Genomic DNA, 18,903 nt, shown 5'->3' with positions numbered 1-18,903 from the left:
GGCGGCCTTCCGTGACGCGCGCGCCTACTGGCACACCCTCACACCCCTCCGCTCCACTCCCACCCGCCTCCTTTAAGTGCTCCAAACTGGGAAATAAATCACTTTGACTGGCTCTCAATAACACTTGTATTATTTAACAGTGAATAATTGCACAAGGCAAAAATACAAAAGTGCGCAATTGACTTGTTTATAACCTGCGAGGTGAATTGCACGTACGCACCAAATATCTGCCCCACACTTGGCTACTATTGATGGAGATAGACGTCCAATCCATTTTGGCCATGTGCTGTGGTAGTTAGTTAAAGAACAACAACATTTAACAACAACACATTGACGCCGATGTAGCCTATGAGTTAATCTAATAATAACACACACTTTGTTGATTTTTGTTTGTTTGTTTTATTGTGTGTTTTCCATCACTTTCTTGGTTCTTGGTGAGGTCAAACCTGACCCCGGGTCTGCCGGTGGATCCAGTCGGCGAACTTGACCACTTTTGTGTAAACACCAGGACGATTTTGTCTGGCGCAGCCCTCGCCCCAGCTCACAATGCCCGCCAAGAACCAGCGCCGGCCGCGTTCCTGACACACCAGAGGACCTCCAGAGTCACCCTACCAGTACAAAAAGCGGTATATTCATAAAACCAAGAAAATACCATGGAATCATATGCAGTTCACAAAGTTGTGAACTAGCTGAATAAGATTAACGGTTACGATGAGTAGGGTAAAAAAACACCTTAAATGCACTTTAATTTCTAAAGCAAAACTGAAACCATGTTTAAATTATACATACAGTGCCCTCCAGAGGTTGCACTAGACTTTTTCGTTGTCTGTCATTTTGACTGACAGGGTCATAAAAATCCGGTCATAATCTATTTTTACCCGCCACTTAAATTTTTGAAATGTTAATAATGATATATTCAATAGTATTTAGTTTTCATTCATCTTTAATTAATATTCTGTCCGAACAAGCTTAACAGAGAATCCACACCGCGCCATCACACATCAAGCAGCTGTGCGTTATTAGCGCCTAGCTTGCCTTGAACACGGCTTTTTAGGAAGGGTCGGACTTGACAAGTCATGAAAAAAAAAAAAAGGGTTTGAGGATAAGCCTGAGAATGATCGGATTTCTCTCTGCTCCATATAAGCAATATTTCAACATTGCTTACACGGCTGAGAGTCGGGGCAAACTGCTCGTATGTGTGTGTGACATGCACGAACAGTGCGTGCATGCTATCGATCCATATACTTTGAATATAAACCTGTACAGGGATTATTTATGCCTGTTATTTGTGTCCTCTTTTTAATAAGCAAAATATGATATCCCTGGAATGACGGATGACAGCCAGCATGTGTGATTGTATGGTCATTTGTTTTGATGCTTCTGCGCATGCGGGTCGTCTTGCTCAGCGCATGTCGGACTGCGAATGAGTGCGCATGCGTAATACTTGAATGGTGTCAATGGACAAAGGCAGTCTGAACGGGCACGTCAAAAAAACAGATATGACAAAAAAATCAGATTCGTGCATTAAGACCTGTAGTATGAACGTAGCCATAGGCTTGTTGCTGTTAAAAAGAGGACACAAATAACAGGCATATATAATCCCCGTTTAGGCTTATATTCAAAGTATATGGATCGATAGCATGCACGCACTGTTCGTGCATGTCACACACACATACGGGCAGTTTGCCCCGACTCTCGGCCGTGTAAGCATGTTGAAATATATCTTATATGGTAGGGTGACCAAATGTCCTCTTTTGCCCGGACAAGTCCTACTTTCACATAGTGTCCTCGTGGTCCGGGCGGGTTTTATAAATTCATAAAAATGTCCGGTTTTTATGATTTTTTGATTTTTCACGGGACCAATTTGAAGAGAATCCCTCCGACCGCTGGGTGGCAGCAGTTGACATGGCTCCTACGAGAATGGAGGGAAGTAGTAGTTCTTCTTGTTTTTGTTGGCAGTTTATCCCTATCATGAGGCATTACCGCCATCTACTGGGTTGACGATTTGGCCACAATACCTGAAGTTTTTTTTTAATGATAAATACGTATATAATGGCAACTGTTGACTTCTGTCGGAGCTTTGACTGTAAAATCCCGTTTGGTGTCGCATCGGCGCGCTGCCGATGACTGTAAACTTTTATAGCAAAGTTTGATTTTTGCCTCAGCTAGCTATCAGTAAGCTAAACCGTATTGACTGGACTACATTTCTATGGGTCTGCATTATATATATATATATATATTTTTTAAAAGTCATTATTTATTTTTGTCAAACTGCATTTTTCCATCCAGAGTGAGGGGGCACACTTTAAATATATTAAAGTGATATAGGCATCTTTGAGTGAACTTCGAGTAAAATTCAAGTATCTTGAGGCTGGGCTGAGTGTCCTCTTTTTTAGAAATCAAAATATGGTCACCCTATTATATGGAGCAGAGAGAAAACCGATCATTCTCAGGCTTATCCTCAAACCTATTTTTATTTTTTTATGACTGTTGTCAAGTCCGACCCTTCCTAAAAAGCCGTGTTCAAGGCAAGCTAGGCGCTAATAATGCACAGCTGCATCGCTACCATAGCTACCGTACCGTCTCTCGTTTTTTGATGACGTAATTGCTGCATTAAATCCAATTTGCGGGACTGGACAGTACAGACTGCCGCGACAGTCTGGAAAAATGTGGCCCAGGTCGGATTTAGACCGCATACGAAAGTGACCCAGATCGGATTCGAAATGGTCCCGTTCTATGCGACTTGTCACATTCAGACCGTCAAGTTAATGCCTCACTCGAGTTGGAAAAACACGAAAAAATCGGATTCGTGCATTAAGACCTGTAGTATGAACATAGCCTTAGTTCGGACGCTCAGTTGCCTTGACATTTTTCCGAATAAGGCCAACGACGTCATGCATCAAGAGAGACAATAGCTAATTTATATGCTCACTCGCCACCCTGTGGTCTGGGGTGTGAATTGCAACCTGTCAAAATGACGGCTCCGTTTAAAAACCGTTTTAAAAAACCGGTCAACGACGGAAAATATTCGGTTAACGCGACCCCTGGTGCCCTCCATAATTATTGGCTCCCCTGAAAAAGATGTGTTTTTTCGCTTCTAATATATATTTTTTTAATTCAAATAATATGGGACCTTAACGGAAAAAAAGAGAAAAATCCAACCTTCAATACAAGTGCATTCATTAAGTGGGGAAAAAAACCCACATAAAGAAAAAATTATTTGACATCAAATAATGTGTGTCACAATTATTAGCACCCCTGGTGTTAATACTTTGTACAACCCCCTTTTGCCAACAAAACAAGGTCTGGGGACTGAGATGGCCATGGGAGGAGCTTGATTTTGTGTCTGGTGAACTATTTCTGTGTAGATTTGGCCCATATTTAGGGTCATTGTCTTGCTGAAAGACCCAGTGACGATCCATCTTCAGCTTTCGGGCAGAGGGCAACAGATTTTGATTTAAAATGTCCTGGTATTTCAAAGCATTCATGATGCCATGCGCCCTAACAAGGTTCCCAGGGCCTTTGGAAGCGAAACAGCCCCACAGCATCACTGACCCACCCCCATACTTCACAGTGGGTATGAGGTGCTTTTCAGCATGCGCATCTTTCGTGGCACGCCAGACCCACTTAGAGTGTTTGTTGCCAAAAAGCTCAATCTTGGTCTCGTCTGACCAAAGCACACGGTCCCAGTTGAAGCCTGGGACAGTGTGTATTTTTGTGTGAGATCAAGAACTACTTCAGCCTTACAGTCCAACCATAACCCTCAGATCAGCTGACCACCTGCTTCTAGAAGTCCCAAGATCAAGGCTGAAGCTTAGGGGTGACCATGCATTTGCAGTGATGGCGCCCAGGCTGTGGAACCAATTACCACGTACTATTAGACAGGCCCCTTCATTTATGGATTTCAAATCACCCCTTAAAACATTTTATTTTTCTTCAGCTTTTAATATCCAATGACTGTTTATGATCTCCTTTTTAATATATTTATTATGTGTTTCGTTTATCTTGGATGTTAACTTATTTTGCTGTCTTATGGTATGTAAAGCCCTTTGGACTCCTTTGCGGATTTTTTAAATGTGCTACACAAATAAAGTTGATTGACTGATGATCCGTTCTTCAGTTAACTTGAACACAAACATACAAACAGACAGACATACCCTTTTGTTATGACATAAACAAATCAATCTCACCTGGCATGCATCCACGCCGCCTTGCAGGTTCCCAGCGCAAAGCATCCTGGGAGTGACGGCGTCATCATAGAGATCGTTGCATGTCTTCCTGTTAATAATCCGCACCGAAGCCTCCTGTAAACGAGACGCCAGTTCCCCTGCCGACAAAGCACACAATTAGAAATCCAACTGAGAAAAAAAAAAAAAAAACGCCTCCGTACCGTCTTCTGTGAGAACACCCCAGCCGGTGACGAAGCAGCCTGTCCCAATGGCGAAAGTGTGCGAGGGCGCAGGTGCGCACGCGGGTTGCACCAACTCATTGAAAAAGACGGGGGCGCCGAGCTCCACCAGTGCGATGTCGTAATCGGACGTTTGACGATCGTAATCCGGGTGCGGGACGATCCGTCGGACGGGTCTGGCGGCGGCGGCTGACGCGCTCTTCCCCGCCGCCATTGAGCGCATCCCCATGTAGGCACGCCAAGCACGTGGATCAGAGTACCTGTTATAAAAAAAAAATATTTAACTTACTCCCAGCCATTGACTGTTGTAGACGTCCCATCCATTTTGACTGGGAGAGGATGGTAGCGATCCCTCTCAGTCAAAATGGATCGGACATCTATCGCCATCAATGGCAGCCAATGAGTTAACTCACTTAATAGCGTCCGAGTCTTGGAAGCAGTGGGCCGCTGAGACAAGCCAGCGCGCGGCAAGCAGAGTGGCGCCGCACACGTGACCGTAACGTTCCATCTGGAGGCTCACCTGCCACGGCCACGAGCCAGGTGATGCTTCCATGCCACCCACGATCTTGGGCCTCCTCCGGGGACGCACGCCGCAACCTGCGCACCAATGGCAGTTTTGAATTGTGTTCTATGATAAAAAGGTGTTGATTTAGGAGTTAAACATGTTTACTATACTCATTTTTCTATTGTATGATCTAATAATAGGAGATGGTACAACAAAAAACATGTCAAAGTCAAGATCCCCATACTGGACTGTCTCAGGAAATTAGAATACACAATATTCTAATTTTCTGAGACAGTCCAGTATGTGTTGCAGTGCCCCCAAATGGTCAATTTAAAAAAATATGTATTTATAAATGGTTTTTAAACATGTATTTGCAGAATGTATTTATATCTAGTCCTTCAATAAATACAATATATTTTATGAAATCTACTTTTATTGACAAGCATACAATAGAATAAGAAAACAAAAAACAAAACAAAACAATCAAATGAAAGAAAATAACATGAAAATTAAATAATTAAAAAAAATAACTATGAATAAAATTATTGAACATATGGTTAAATAAACATAAGTAATACAAATATAATAGGGATATAGGAATTAGGGATGTCCCAATTGCATATTTTTGCACCAGAGTGCGAGTGACCTGATTTTGAGAAACTGCCGATGCCGAGTCCTGATCTGATACAGAAAAAAAGCTGTTTTTTTTCTTTGTTTTATTATTTGAACATAGGTTCCAAACAAATTACGGTTCTGTACTTTTTACAGTAATTCATCTTCCGCTTTTTCTGGGAGTGTTGTAGATTATAAAACGTATATATTTTTGTATCTTTTGGCAACGCCATTGTATTTTGGGATTATTTTGTTACTTTTTAGCCCTTAAAAAGGAAAAAAAAAAATACATTAGACCTGAATGACATTGGAATTAATTAACATTGCGATATATATTGCCAAGGATCCACACTTACTTTTTGCATTGGTTGCACTGGTGCGCCTAACTTTTTTTTAAGATGCAACAGCACAAAATGTGGTCATGTCCACATTTTTCATTGCCTCATGTTTAACGCAATACTTTTAATCACACTCCATAACATTCATATACAGTAATTCATACTGTATGAGTGAGCTGACTCAAATTCACTCACGCCGCCGAGAACAGCCCGTAGACCAGTGGTTCTTAACTGGGGTTCGACGTTGAAGTTTTAAGAATGCAGAGCCCTATTTTGTATCCTGACTAAATCTAGGCAAAGTGGCATTTTAGACCAAGAGTTGGACTGGTTTGCCGTTAATTTACAGGCTTTATTCCATTTTTTCCAAATGCTAGCCCTCTATCTAATGGGAGGAGAAATCAGTTTGCTCAGTGGAAGGTTGACTGGCACTTGGTATGAGGAAGTATAACAGACCTACAGACGGCGTGAACTGCATAGATATTAGGGCTGTCAAATGATTAAAATTTTTAATCGAGTTGATCACAGCTTAAAAATTAATTAATCGTAATTAATAGCAATTCAAACCATCTCTAAAATATGCCATATTTTTCTATTTTTTTTTTTTTTTTTTTTTTTTTTTTTTTTTTTAAACCTGTCCTGTTCAGCTGTTTGACACAGAGAATGGAAGTCTAAGTGCCCGGATTCTGAACAGTTTTAATGTTTCACATTGAGAGTCTGACATACTCCCATTGTGATGATTCAAAATACCTTTTTATTATGACAAAGCAGCGAACAGGAAGGGATTATGGGGGGACAGAAGAAAAGAAATACAAGAGAAGAAAGAAAAGAAACACATACACAAACAACAACAAGAAATACATTGAACATCTAAACTAGTTACTAATATGCTGGTGCTATCGTCAGCGAGATGTATTTCCGGTTTACACCATGTGGGGGCCTATTGGCCAGTGAAAGAGGAGAATGGGGGTGGGGGTGTCTATAAGACTATAAACTAAGTGATTGAAAGGGGTAGAGTGTACACAAATCAGTTCTGTGATCTAGAACCCAGTAATCGTGTGAATCTCTTATGAGTGAAAGCCCGTTGGCGACCAACCCTACGCCGCCGCATCGCCAATCCCGGCACCGGAACCCCCAACCCGAGCATGCCCTACCACATCCAGCAGCACGCAAGCCCCACCGGGCGCGCGACAGCCACGCAGACGGGCGGAGAGACCGCGCGGGCACCAACCCAGGGCCACGGCCCACACCCAGCCAGCCCGGGGAGGGAGGGCGGGCGGGAGGGCGGGGGGATCCACGCGCAGCCCATCCCTCCTCCAACCGCCCAGCAAGGGAGCCACCGTCACCCCCCCCCCGGGACCCAGGGTGGTCCCCCGGGCCACCCGCGCGCCCATCAACCGGCCTTCAGGGATGGCAGGAGGGGACGCATCACCAACCCCACGCCTACACCCACCCCCGCCCGCCCACCCGGACCACGAGCCACAGCCACAGCCCCCCAACCGGCACGGCACGCCACGGGGCCCCCAGCGGCCCACCAAGCCCCAGGCAAGGCAGGGTCCCCCGCCGGTGCAGGCGACACCCAGCTGATACACCGGCGCCCAGCCAGCGACCCGCGACGGAGCGCAGGGCGGACGCCCAGCCAGAGAAGAGAGGGGAAGGCGGAGGCAGGAGAACGCCCAGGGACTGCCATGGGGCGACGCAAGATCGGAGACCCGACCCCCCAACCCACTCCCGCGGCCGGCAGCCGAGGCAGAGGGGAGGCCACACCCCGGGAGCCACGCCATATAGGGTTAGGGTTGTATATGCCATATTTTTCTGTAAATGATTGTTGGAATGGAAAGACAAGACGGATGTATACATTCAACATACTGTACATAAGTACTGTATTTGTTTATTATAACAATAAATCCACAAGATGGCATTAACATTATAAACATTCTTTCTGTGAAAGGGATCCATGGATAGAAAGACTTGAAATTCTTAAAAGATAGATGTGATTACAAGTTATAGTAATTTTGATAGTTTTTATATTGTGACTAAATATTGCCATCTAGCATATTTGTTGAGCTAAACAAAATGTTTGAATAGAGTTTGACTAACGTCTGAGTATTATTTTGCATAGCCATTTTGATTGGGAATGCCAGTTCTCTTTGCATTGAGCGCTTTTCTTTTTGTGAACATTATTATTTTTTTTTTTTGAGAGATAGGAATATTATTTTTGTTGTGCTTTCACTAAATGATACTGTAGCGACTTAACTGTTCTTAATTGCCCAAATGCATGATGGGAAGTTGTGCAACCATGACTTTCAGTGGTGGCTGCAAATGGTATATCTTCTCTGCGTTGTGTTTAATACAGGGTGTTAATAAGATCACCTCCTGTCATTATGCCAAAGCTTATACCAATAAATAGCGCTGCTCCAATGAATGCCTGTATCCAGTCCACTCGCTTGTCCCTGCCTCTTAGCTCTCAACATACATAAAACGGCGCCATTGTAGTCTGTTCACGGCAATGTGTGAGTGGGTCATTCCGCGCATTCGTTAAATGCGTTAAATATTTTAACGTGATTAAAAAAATTAACTATCGGCCGTTAATGCGATAATTTTGAAAGCCCTAATAGATACTTAGAAAAATCCATCATTTGCATCATTCTACATCATGAAAATACTTGTGACGCAAGGATAACACAATAAAATGAGAATGTAGACATGAAAACAAAAAAAACAAACAAAAAAAAAGGAACTAAGTGAAATTAAATGAGTTTCATTTCATTTTCCACCGTAAAAATCAACAGCAAAAGGCAAAATTAATTGTAGTAAATTTGAAATCTAGTAGAAATTTAAACAGGAATTTACTTAGATACTAGCTTGCTAAGTTTTGACTTTGTGAAAAAATGGCTTCATTATGAAATTCCGAAGGGTTCAGTGAATGCACTAGTGAAACTCGCTGGGTTCGTTACCTTTAGCAAGGTTAAGAACTACTGCGCTAGACAACCAAGATTTACTAAATGATGATTAACACATTTGTGCCTTTGATCGTAGAACTACCGAACCTTCACTCACCAGATCAAAGCTACAAACCTGTCAATCATCATTAGCTTTAAGTAGCAAACTCCTGCTGCACTGCTGGCCAAGGAAAGCAGCAGAAGGGAGAGTGAGCGGCTGTCCGAGCATGAAGCAGAAAAACAAATATATTTTTCTAATTAAAACCCAATTCTTTTTACCCGATTCCCATCCTTTGATAAATGGCGCGATCGGCCCGATCCCTAATGATATCCCTAATCAGAGGGATTTCACATAGAAAAATAATCACAAAAATCACATGTAAAGTTTGCCAATAGTCATTACTTCAACTGATGCCTCCCCAAAAATCCACCAAAATGTTCACTTACTACACCGCAGCTCATCAGACCCGTCGAGGCAGTCTCTGACTCCATCGCACTCAGGGTTGAGTTTGCTCACACACTTTCCATTAGCACATTTATATGAGGATGCCGTGCAACCTTTGAGGTCTACGAGAGTAACCAAGACACCAATAAATACACATAACAGTGTTAACAATACCATCTATTATTGATATCGCTGCTCACATGCTCGAGTACAATTCATTTCATCGCTGCGGTCTTTACAGTCCACCACGCCGTCGCACATTGAAGACTTGGGCAAACACGCTTTGTTACCGCACGTGTGGTAACATTTACTTCCTGGGAACACAAGAAATCATTAAAATATTCACTCTGTGTGTGATTTCATGTGTGTTGACTGACTGCAACCGCCGTCTTCGCCGCTGTCGGCGCATATGCCACACTGAGCTTTACACTGGCCGTTGCTGCACAACACCTCACCAGGTCTGCATGAAGCTGCAGTAGACAAAACAAATGGTTGCAGTACAGCAAAAAGTGCTGTAGGTGATCTTGCCAACACTTACGGCCCAGTGGCGAGATGGCATGGTAGCGCAAAAAGAACCCGCGGTGAGTCACAGATTCATCCGAATGGAAGTGGATGGACAGCGGAGACGAGTAGACGCGCTTTCTACCACCGTCCGATACCTGGTTGCACATTCTTTGCCCGATAATAAACAATCTAGGTCATATCACCATTTGAATCCTTCCTGCCCAAACAACAGGGCGACTCACTTGACACCGCCGACGTCCAGCCAGTCTTTCTCGCACCCATCTGACGACCGCTGAATGTCGAGTGTCACCACCGTTACCGAAATTGAGTACCCGGGTAAAGGTGCCTAAAAAGGATTACACAGTCATTCAATACAGGTAGTCCCCGGGTTACGATGGACCAGACTTGCGCGATTTCAACTTTACGACGCCTGCGTCTCGTTTTTTTTTTTTTTTTTAATGTTGACTTTTGTTTTTTGATGCATGCTTTTATTTTGGCGGAGGACACGTAGATCAGGTTGTAATTCCGCGCGCGAGAGCATTTACACACCCGCCCACCCCACACACGGCAGTGACGGCACACGCACACATGAGGAAGTAGCCGAGTGAAGCGGTGACAGCCTGCGCGCACATTTGTTGCTTGTGAAGCATCCAGTGGTAACGGCTGTAAATAACACCTTTTGTACTGTTTATTGTGCGTTTTCAATCGGGGTCCATTAGTTGGGGCGAGCTTATGTGATTGTTTTGAGTGATGTGCGGACGCTAACTGATATATGCTAATCGTTTGCCATTCCTGCATCAGCAGCTCCTTGTAAACACACATTTGAATTACTGTTATTGAAGATAAGACTGATTTAATTTTATTTTATTTTAGTTTCATTCGTAAGTGTTGATGAATAAAGTCAGCTAAGCACACGGACATCTGACATCGTCATTTCGAAGCTTATCTTACTGTCTAGCTAGGAGTTCGCTTCTACGTCTTCTACGTCTAGAGCAGTACAATGACGAATAATACATGTTTTTGGATAGGTTTTTTTTTCTTATTTAGAGGGTGTTTTGAGGTATTTAAAGGGTTAATTCCGACTTACGCGGAAATCCGGGTTACATCGCCAGCGCAGGAATGGAACTCGTTCGTAAACCGGGGACTACCTGTAGTTTTATGTCTATAATACATATTCTGGTATGACTCACTCGCAATGTCCACCTGCAGTCGATATTAGGAGGGTAATGGGCCGGGTGGTAAGGTGAAGAAATGGAGCCGTTCCATGAGGACAGTGAGCCTCCACAACCTAAAGAAAAGTAAACTGAAACATAGAATGCCAGTGCCTCCTAACTCTTTGACGGCAATAGACGTCAAGTTTATTCTGACTAAGGCTAGGTTCATACAGCAGGTCTTCATGGACAATTCCAATTTTTTGTCATATCCCGTTTTTTTTGGCGTACCCGTTCAGACTGCCTTTGTCCACTGGGCCCATTCAAGTATCAGGCATGCGCACTAATTCGCATTCCAAGATGCAAACTGACCAGTATGCACAGGAACATCAAAACAAATGACTATTCAACACATGCTGGCTCAACGTCATTGTGACAGCGTCAGGGTGATCACATTTTGATTTTCAAAAAGAGGACACAAATAACAGACATAAATGATTCCCCTTTACTCTTATATTCAAAGTTTCTATGGATTGACAGCATGCACGCACTGTGTGTGCATGACACACAAACATAAGCCTGATGTGTGTGCTTCAGTTTGCCCCGACTCGGCCTTGTAAGCAATACTGAAATATTGCTTATTTGGCGCACCGATAGAAAACCGGCCATTATCAGGTTTATCCTTTTCTTCATTTTATTTTCTTTAATGACTGTGGTCAAACTCGCCTCCTGCATTAAAGCCCAGTTCAAGGTAGGCGCTAACGTTCTTTGCTGACATAATGGCTGCATGAATTCTGATTTCGGAGACTTGACAGTTCAGACCGCCGCCACATTCTGGAAAAATGTGGCCCAGATTGGGTCTAAACCACATACAAAGTGACCCAGATCGGATTTGAAATGGTGCACTTGTATCTGACTTGTTCTGTTCAGACCGTCATGTTAATGCATCAAACGGGTCGGAAATCACGAAAAAATTGGATTAGTGCATTAAGACCTGCGGTCTGAACCTAGCCCAAGTTTTACTCCTCCGTATTATGTCCTATTAGTAACATTAGACAAAAAGAAAGCAAGGCTTAACTTCCTTGGTGGCTATAAAATATATGCATTGCTCGTATCAGTGTCAAATAAATGATTCCTAACCTGCTTTGGGGACAGCGTGAAAGTACGCTTTAAAGACAGCTCCTTCCCTCTGCCGGCCGATAGAGAAGGTGAGTAGCATGACGTTCCCTGAAGACGTCAACCTCATGGCGGGCAAAGAGTCCTGTGGCTCAGGTAGCCCGCACAATCTGCAGACACACAAAATAAAAATCACTTAAATAGACATGTAAAAAGCCAACATCAATCAAATAATCAATCAACTTTATTTGTATAGCACATTTAAAAATCCGCCAAGGAGTCCAAAGTGCTTTACATACCATAAAACAGCAAAATAAGTTAACATTCAAAGATAAAACAAACACATAAAAATAAAATAAACAAACAGTCATTGCACAATAAAAGCTGAAGAAAAATAAAATGTTTTAAGGCGTGATTTAAAATCCGTAAGTAAAGGGGCCTGTCTAATAGTAAGTGGTAATTGGTTCCATAGCCTGGGCGCCATCACTGCAAATGCACGGTCACCCCTAAGCTTCAGGCTTGATCTTGGGACTTCTAGAAGCAAGTTGTCAGCTGATCTGAGGGTTCTGGTTGGACTGGAAGGCTGAAGCAGTTCTGACAGATATGGCGGCTTTAGATTATTCAAACATTTAAAACCAAATAATAATATCTTAAAATGGATTCGGTAATGTACTGGGAGCCAGTGAGGAGATGCTAAAATCGGGGTGATATGTTCGTGCCTGCGGGTTTTAGTTATGAGTCGAGTTTTGCACAAGTTGCAGACGGGCCAATGCAGCCTGACCGACGCCTGCATACAAAGAATTACCATAATCCAGCTGAGTTATGACAAGATCAATGTCTCCAAATCAGAGCGTGAAACAATAGATTTAAGTTTAGCAATCTGGCGAAGCTGATAAAAACAGACCCATACAACACAAGAAATCTGCTTCTCAAATTTAAGATCAGAATCAAATTGGACCCCTAGATTTTTGACATAGTTCTTAAGAAACGGAGACAATGAACCAAGATCAACATTCAGGGAGGCCTGGCTACTTGGTCTGAACACCATGACTTCAGTCTTGCTGTCATTCAAACTTAAAAAATAAAGTGAAAGCCACGACTTTATGTCGTTGAGGCCTTCAGTGAGTTGACAGAATGTGCCATTTTGTGCCATTTGAAAATAGATCTAACAGTCATCAGCATACAAATGAAATAAAACACCATGTTTCCCAAAAACAGAACCAAGAGGCAATAAATAAAGCGAAAACAAAAGAGGGCCGAGGACAGATCCCTGGGGAACCCTGTGTGGAAGCGATGCCTTCTTGGACATGAATTTGCCCATTTTTACACAAAAACTCCATTCATTTAGGTACGACTTGAACCATTCAAGAGCGACACCTTGAATACCCACACTGTGTTCGAGACGAGAAATTAAAATCTCATGGTCTACGGTATCAAATGTTGCAGATAAATCTAAAGTTGTTACATGTTAAAGAGCTTCAAACCTGGCGATGACCTTATTCTGCAAAGGTAGCAGGAAGTCATAGGCCGACAGTTTATAAGCGCTGCAGCTTCCCGGCGCGGCACCGCCGTGGAGCGAGAGGACCACCAAGCGGACGGCGTGACCTGATGGCACGCGTAGACGCCACTGGTAGTACGGCTTCTTGGGACTCAACAGAATCAAGCTGCGGTTCATGCCGTGTTTGGCATACAGGTCAAAGGACACGGCTACAAATGGAAAGCCAGGACCAAATATAAGCTTTATTTTCATGGTAGTCAAGCAGCGGCCTTACCTTGGAAACCCAGCTGCCACTTCCCACTCAGTAGGCTGTTTGGATTCTTAAACTTGTCAGATTTTTCTTCCCAGTCATCGGGAACCAGACCTATATAAGTGGAATATACGTTCATAACATCAAACTTCACTGTGTCAAAATATAACTAGATTTTGAAAAATAAATACAGTAAATAAATAATAACATTTGGAAAGCCTTCATGATGGCCTTTAATTTGAGGTGTTACTCAATGTGGTTTGTTGTCACAAAAACTTTTGACCCGCTCGCTCAAAAATCTTATTTGTGTACAAATGTTGCACAATCTGATTGGGTACAAACAATTTAAAGCTTGCTGAAGATGCTCCATCACCTAATAAGTGTAAGGTGACATCATCCTGCTCCAAGTAGTAGTGCTGCTCTCGTCGGCCGTCCCGCAGAACCTTATCGTTGCCCGAAAATCTGCGCTGCAGCCAATCCGGGCTGGAACGTCGTATCGCCATCGCGACATGGTCCGGAGCGGAGAATAGACTCCAATAAAACACGTTAAGGCCTTCTGTACCTTCACTACCACACAATCACTTTTATTTCTTGTCATTCATTTTCATCATGGAAAAAAGCATTAAGACACATATGAGCTTTCTGTAATGCTCGTGTGTCCCAAAACTTTTGCAGCGGCGTACCTGAAGGCAACAATCCCTGAGCGCAGGTAGTATGAGCTCCATGGTGAAGACTTGTAGAGTTCTGAGAACTAAAGATGATAATAAGAGTCTACCCACGCACCACGTGTTCGCTGTAGGGTTCCGCCCACTTGTCCGTCATTTTGACTCTGTATTTGCATTGGTTTCAATTGATGGCGCAATTTAAAATGCATTTCATGGAAGACCCGGTGCTTTCTGATGCCGCAAACTCACTGGATCTGTTGCATAAAAGGCGTTATGAGGAAAAGCTTCGTTCTATACAGTCGCCAGATCCATATTTGATGCCCAAATCGATGTTTTTCGACCCACTGTCTTCGCCCTGTCTGCCTGACATCTGCTACGCTGATATTTAAAATGATCTTGTCCACACAAAATCAGCCTATTCTCACGAAAAACTTCAAGAGCTTGGACGCTTATAAATACTTCGTTGCTGGTTGGGTGAAACAGGTCCTCGTTTGGCAGGAATCTATCTTGTGCTTGGAAAGGTGAGTTACGAAATTTTCAATTCGAATTCTTTTGTTATTGCTAACATCCACTGTCAAGTCTAATGTATTTCATGTCGTTTGTCAATGGAGTTAAGGCTTTTAATGTTTATATGGTTTAGCGATAGCACGCACTACATACATACGTGTATGTTGTCGGCGATTAGCCTAGCAATGATCTTAATTGTGGTTATTTGTCAGCCCCGTAGACGAGGCCAGTTTCCCTCACTTGGTACCAGCTAAATATTATTCAAAAATAACGATGGTGGAAGAAAGGGAAGTCAAAAACATCTTGAATTTGAAACTATGTCGTACTACGTCGTATGTTGTCGGCGATTAGCCTAGCAATGATCTTAATTGTGGTTATTTGTCAGCCCCGTAGACGAGGCCAGTTTCCCTCACTTGGTACCAGCTAAATATTATTCAAAAAATAACGATGGTGGAAGATAGGGAAGTCACAAACATCTTGAATTTGAAACTATGTCGTACTACGTCGTATGTTGTCGGCGATTAGCCTAGCAATGATCTTAATTGTGGTTGTCAGGCCAAAACCCTCTAAATATATATTAAATGCATCTTACCGGATATAAAATGACTACTACATAGTCTGTGGTGATTTTTTGGTGTCCCAATTTTCACGTCGAATTGCAGCCGTCCATTTCGCTCTTCTATTTGGATCCCTCGGAATACGGTAAAATTTCAAGTCTCTCCTTCCATCTTCTCTGTTAGTGCAACCAACAGCCACACACGCCTTCACCATTTTAATTATTAATGTTAAGGAGCAGAAAAACACGCTGTAAATAGGAGAAATGTACGTAGCCGTAATAGGTTAACACTATGTTTTGACGGACAAGTGGGCGGAACCCTACGCGAACACGTGGTACGTGGGTAGACTCTATAAACTCAATTAGTTGCCATTGACAGCGAAATACATCAACCCATTTTGAAAGAGCATACAGTGCCTGTGACACGATAAAAATGTTTTAAAAATAGAATTATTATGTAAATCAAAATCATATTTTGAGACAATTTGACTATATAAAACAATCTGGCAAAGCACAGATGACGAGAAATGAGTCTTTTAATCTGCCGTTTAAGCCCGCCTGTCATTATAGCGCTCTAGCGCCTCCATCTGGGTGATGACGTCGGCAGAGTAACGATTTCAGCTGATTTAGAATTCAGCCCAATGGTGAAGATTCAGAACGAGGAAAATGCGACAGAGAGCAGCAAAATGTGATCATGGTTTTTATCTCTCTACTCCACTATTTTTACAGGATATTCTTTGTATCGAAGTATTTTTCACCAATTGCTAAATAAAGTTTATGGTCATGACAAATAACAGTCTTATGCTAAATGAAATATGAAATATTCAAAATGCATTTATTTAGTATGACAGGGTTAAATTACTGCATAATGGTCAAAACTGTCGACTTCTTAAACCATCCGAACAGTATTATATGCCACCGGAGTTTGTCGTCTCCCTGCCCCGGCTTTGGAGATGGAGGAAAGAACGTAAACAAAACAGAAGGCGTGAGAGCAAGGCGACATGCTAACCAGAACCGAGCGGGTTTTCCAAGTCTTTCCTTGCCTTTTGAAAACGAAAAATCACACAAAACTACCCCGTCTCAGGTCACACACGGCGACGGGGTTGATTATCTTCACCGATCGGCCTGCCCCCGGCGGCGAGCAAGTTTTGGCTCGTCGTTCTGCTGCCGCCCCGGCAGGCAGGCAGTGTTCGTCGCTGGGGACGCAGAAGAGAATGAACGCCGACAGTGGCAAATTCTCGGTGGACAAACCGGCCGACGTCGGAGCACGTGGCTGCCCGAGCCCAAGCCGAATATAGTGCACTCTAGGCGGGCATGTGAAGAGGGCCGAGGGGGGTCGAAGGCTTGACACAATCGACAACCGGAGACGAATGCGGGGGCTCCCTGGGCTCAAGCGGAGGATAGTGCTATATAGACGTGCACGCCTTTATTGGCCAGCGATCATGGTGTGCGACAAGCCGCCGGTTGTCAGCCGAGTGGCCTTCTCGGTGGAAAGGGAGCATTGTCACCCACAAAATGCAAGCCACCTCCTTATTAAAACATTTGCCATGATCCCAGTATTTGACATAACGTAAAACCCGTAGCTTACTCACTTAGTCATCTGTCCAATGGTCTCTTGATTGTCGGACATGTTTTGTCCATAATTCGCAGTGAAAAGGATCTTTTGGAAATCCAAAAAGCCTTACACCACTCTCCCTGGTGTAGCAACAAAAGCCTGCAGCACATTGGGTTGGCGTGACGCAAAAAATAAAGAAATTAATCGGCAAAATCGGATGAATCCGCAGTCCTTCTGCATACAATACTAATGGCTGTATTGTGAAAATGATAAGTCCGCTGCTGTCACATTCGCCTTCTTCCTCAATCCGAGACCGTGGCCGGAAGTCTCATTTCCGTAGCGCGGGATTAAAAAAATTTAATAAATGTATTTATCACTTCCACACACATCCACGCAGTCCATTTCATTCAGGAGCATAAAATACCACGTGTAATATGAAAGAAACATGTTTTTTTTTGTGTCACAGGCACTTTAAAAGAAGAGTGGCCAGAGTGTGTGTGTGGTGTGTGCATGAATCACACAGACAACGTTTGTATTGAAGCCTTTTGCTCGTCCTCTCACTATGGCCGGCTTGTCCTCAACAGTGAAAAGGGCCCGATCCCCAAGGACCCTTTGGACCCCCCTCAGACACTCACACAATTTACTACCAACCAGCTCCTGTTTCAGCTTTACATTTAACAGCAAAGAGATTAGGGAAAAAAAAGACAAGGGAAAGTGAAAAGGTAGAAAAAAACAGAAAAAAAAAAAACTCACATAAGGCTTTAAAGCGAGAGCTTGCATTCGGAACTGCTCTGAGGAGTAGTTGGCGAGTTGTTCTGAGAAGCTCAAGTTTGGGAACTCCACGCTGCATCCCAGGAAGAACATGGAAGAGGGCGGGGCTAACGGGGAATAGTGACATTCGTCATCCAATAGGCAATTTTAATGGATGTTAAATCACTCACATGTCAAGTAGTGTGCGCCTATGGCGAAGGCAGCAGCACAGGAGAATACAGGTAGGAGCCTCAGTGCCCATCGCCACCAGGAAGAACATTCAAGATGTGCTTGCTCATTCCTCAGGAAGCTCGGAAGCCGTTCTTCTTTCTGTGGAACACACAGTTCAAAGTTGGCTTCATTTTTACAAAATAAAAGCCAAGTCGGAAGGGCTTACCTGCACCTCGGAGGAGCTGCGTCCATGGCCGAAGATGCTGTACACCTGGCAGCTTTCCCTCCTCATCGCGGAGTCCAAGTCGGTTCCGGAGCGCCGATTGAGAGGAAGAGACCCCCGATAGAAACCTGAGCCTCTTTTTCATTCACCTGCTCCACTTTTTAGGTGTCAGCCAGAGACCCACAATGCATTGCACCACCAGGGCAGGGGACAATGAGGCCACTATGTAGGCGACTGATATTGTGTGCAAACTTGCCCCTTGTCGCGATTGCGGTGCGTTGAAGGGAGGTCTAGCGAGATCCCTCAATCGCTAATCTGGCATCAAATGACTCGAAGAGAACACTGAGATGCTGTACTTTCGAACTTAATTGGGACACTTGACACCAACTAGAACAAGATGGCTGGGCAAACTTTGGTTGTGGCAAATAAATGATCAAGAAAAATAACTGAAAAATAAAAGTTCAAATGTGTATGTAAAATTGTTAATTTAATAAATTACCACAGATCTTGTTTATTATATTTGTACTTAGTATGTGTGATAATTTTGTAAAATAACTGTCAACTTCATTTAATCACAATATAATTTCAAAACATTTACAGTCAGCAAATTATTAAATAAAACAATATATTTCAAATGCGCATTTGTCTTTGTATAATTCAATTAAAAAATCTATACTGTCAATCCTTTTTATTTTGCAAATAATGTAAAA

General features: G+C 43.2%; 1 protein-coding gene across 2 annotated transcripts; it reads right to left on the bottom strand.

Moving 5' to 3' along the window:
* Window positions 1-85: 85 nt before the first annotated feature.
* On the bottom strand, window positions 86-18,761 carry LOC130908698 (suppressor of tumorigenicity 14 protein homolog). 2 transcript variants are annotated; one of them, XM_057824406.1, is made up of 18 exons: window positions 18,197-18,756; window positions 17,991-18,129; window positions 17,803-17,927; window positions 14,450-14,517; window positions 14,140-14,333; window positions 13,791-13,880; window positions 13,503-13,725; window positions 12,043-12,188; window positions 10,942-11,039; window positions 9,994-10,097; window positions 9,786-9,919; window positions 9,625-9,717; window positions 9,448-9,561; window positions 9,250-9,369; window positions 4,822-5,005; window positions 4,391-4,668; window positions 4,191-4,327; window positions 86-608 (listed from the first exon to the last, which is right to left on the bottom strand). In XM_057824406.1, exons 1-18 carry the CDS (start codon window positions 18,260-18,262, stop codon window positions 441-443), a joined length of 2,481 nt encoding a protein of 826 aa, XP_057680389.1. In that variant the 5' UTR covers window positions 18,263-18,756; the 3' UTR covers window positions 86-440. The 2 variants fall into 2 exon arrangements, with proteins under 2 accessions (XP_057680389.1, XP_057680390.1); XM_057824407.1 differs by lacking the exon at window positions 10,942-11,039 and having other exon boundaries at window positions 9,786-9,906; window positions 18,197-18,761.
* Between the last annotated feature and the right edge of the window lie 142 nt (window positions 18,762-18,903).

Source organism: Corythoichthys intestinalis, chromosome 20 (genome assembly GCF_030265065.1).
Source record: "Corythoichthys intestinalis isolate RoL2023-P3 chromosome 20, ASM3026506v1, whole genome shotgun sequence".
Taxonomy (NCBI): Eukaryota; Metazoa; Chordata; class Actinopteri; order Syngnathiformes; family Syngnathidae; genus Corythoichthys; species Corythoichthys intestinalis.
This window is presented reverse-complemented; position numbering and strand designations above follow the sequence as displayed.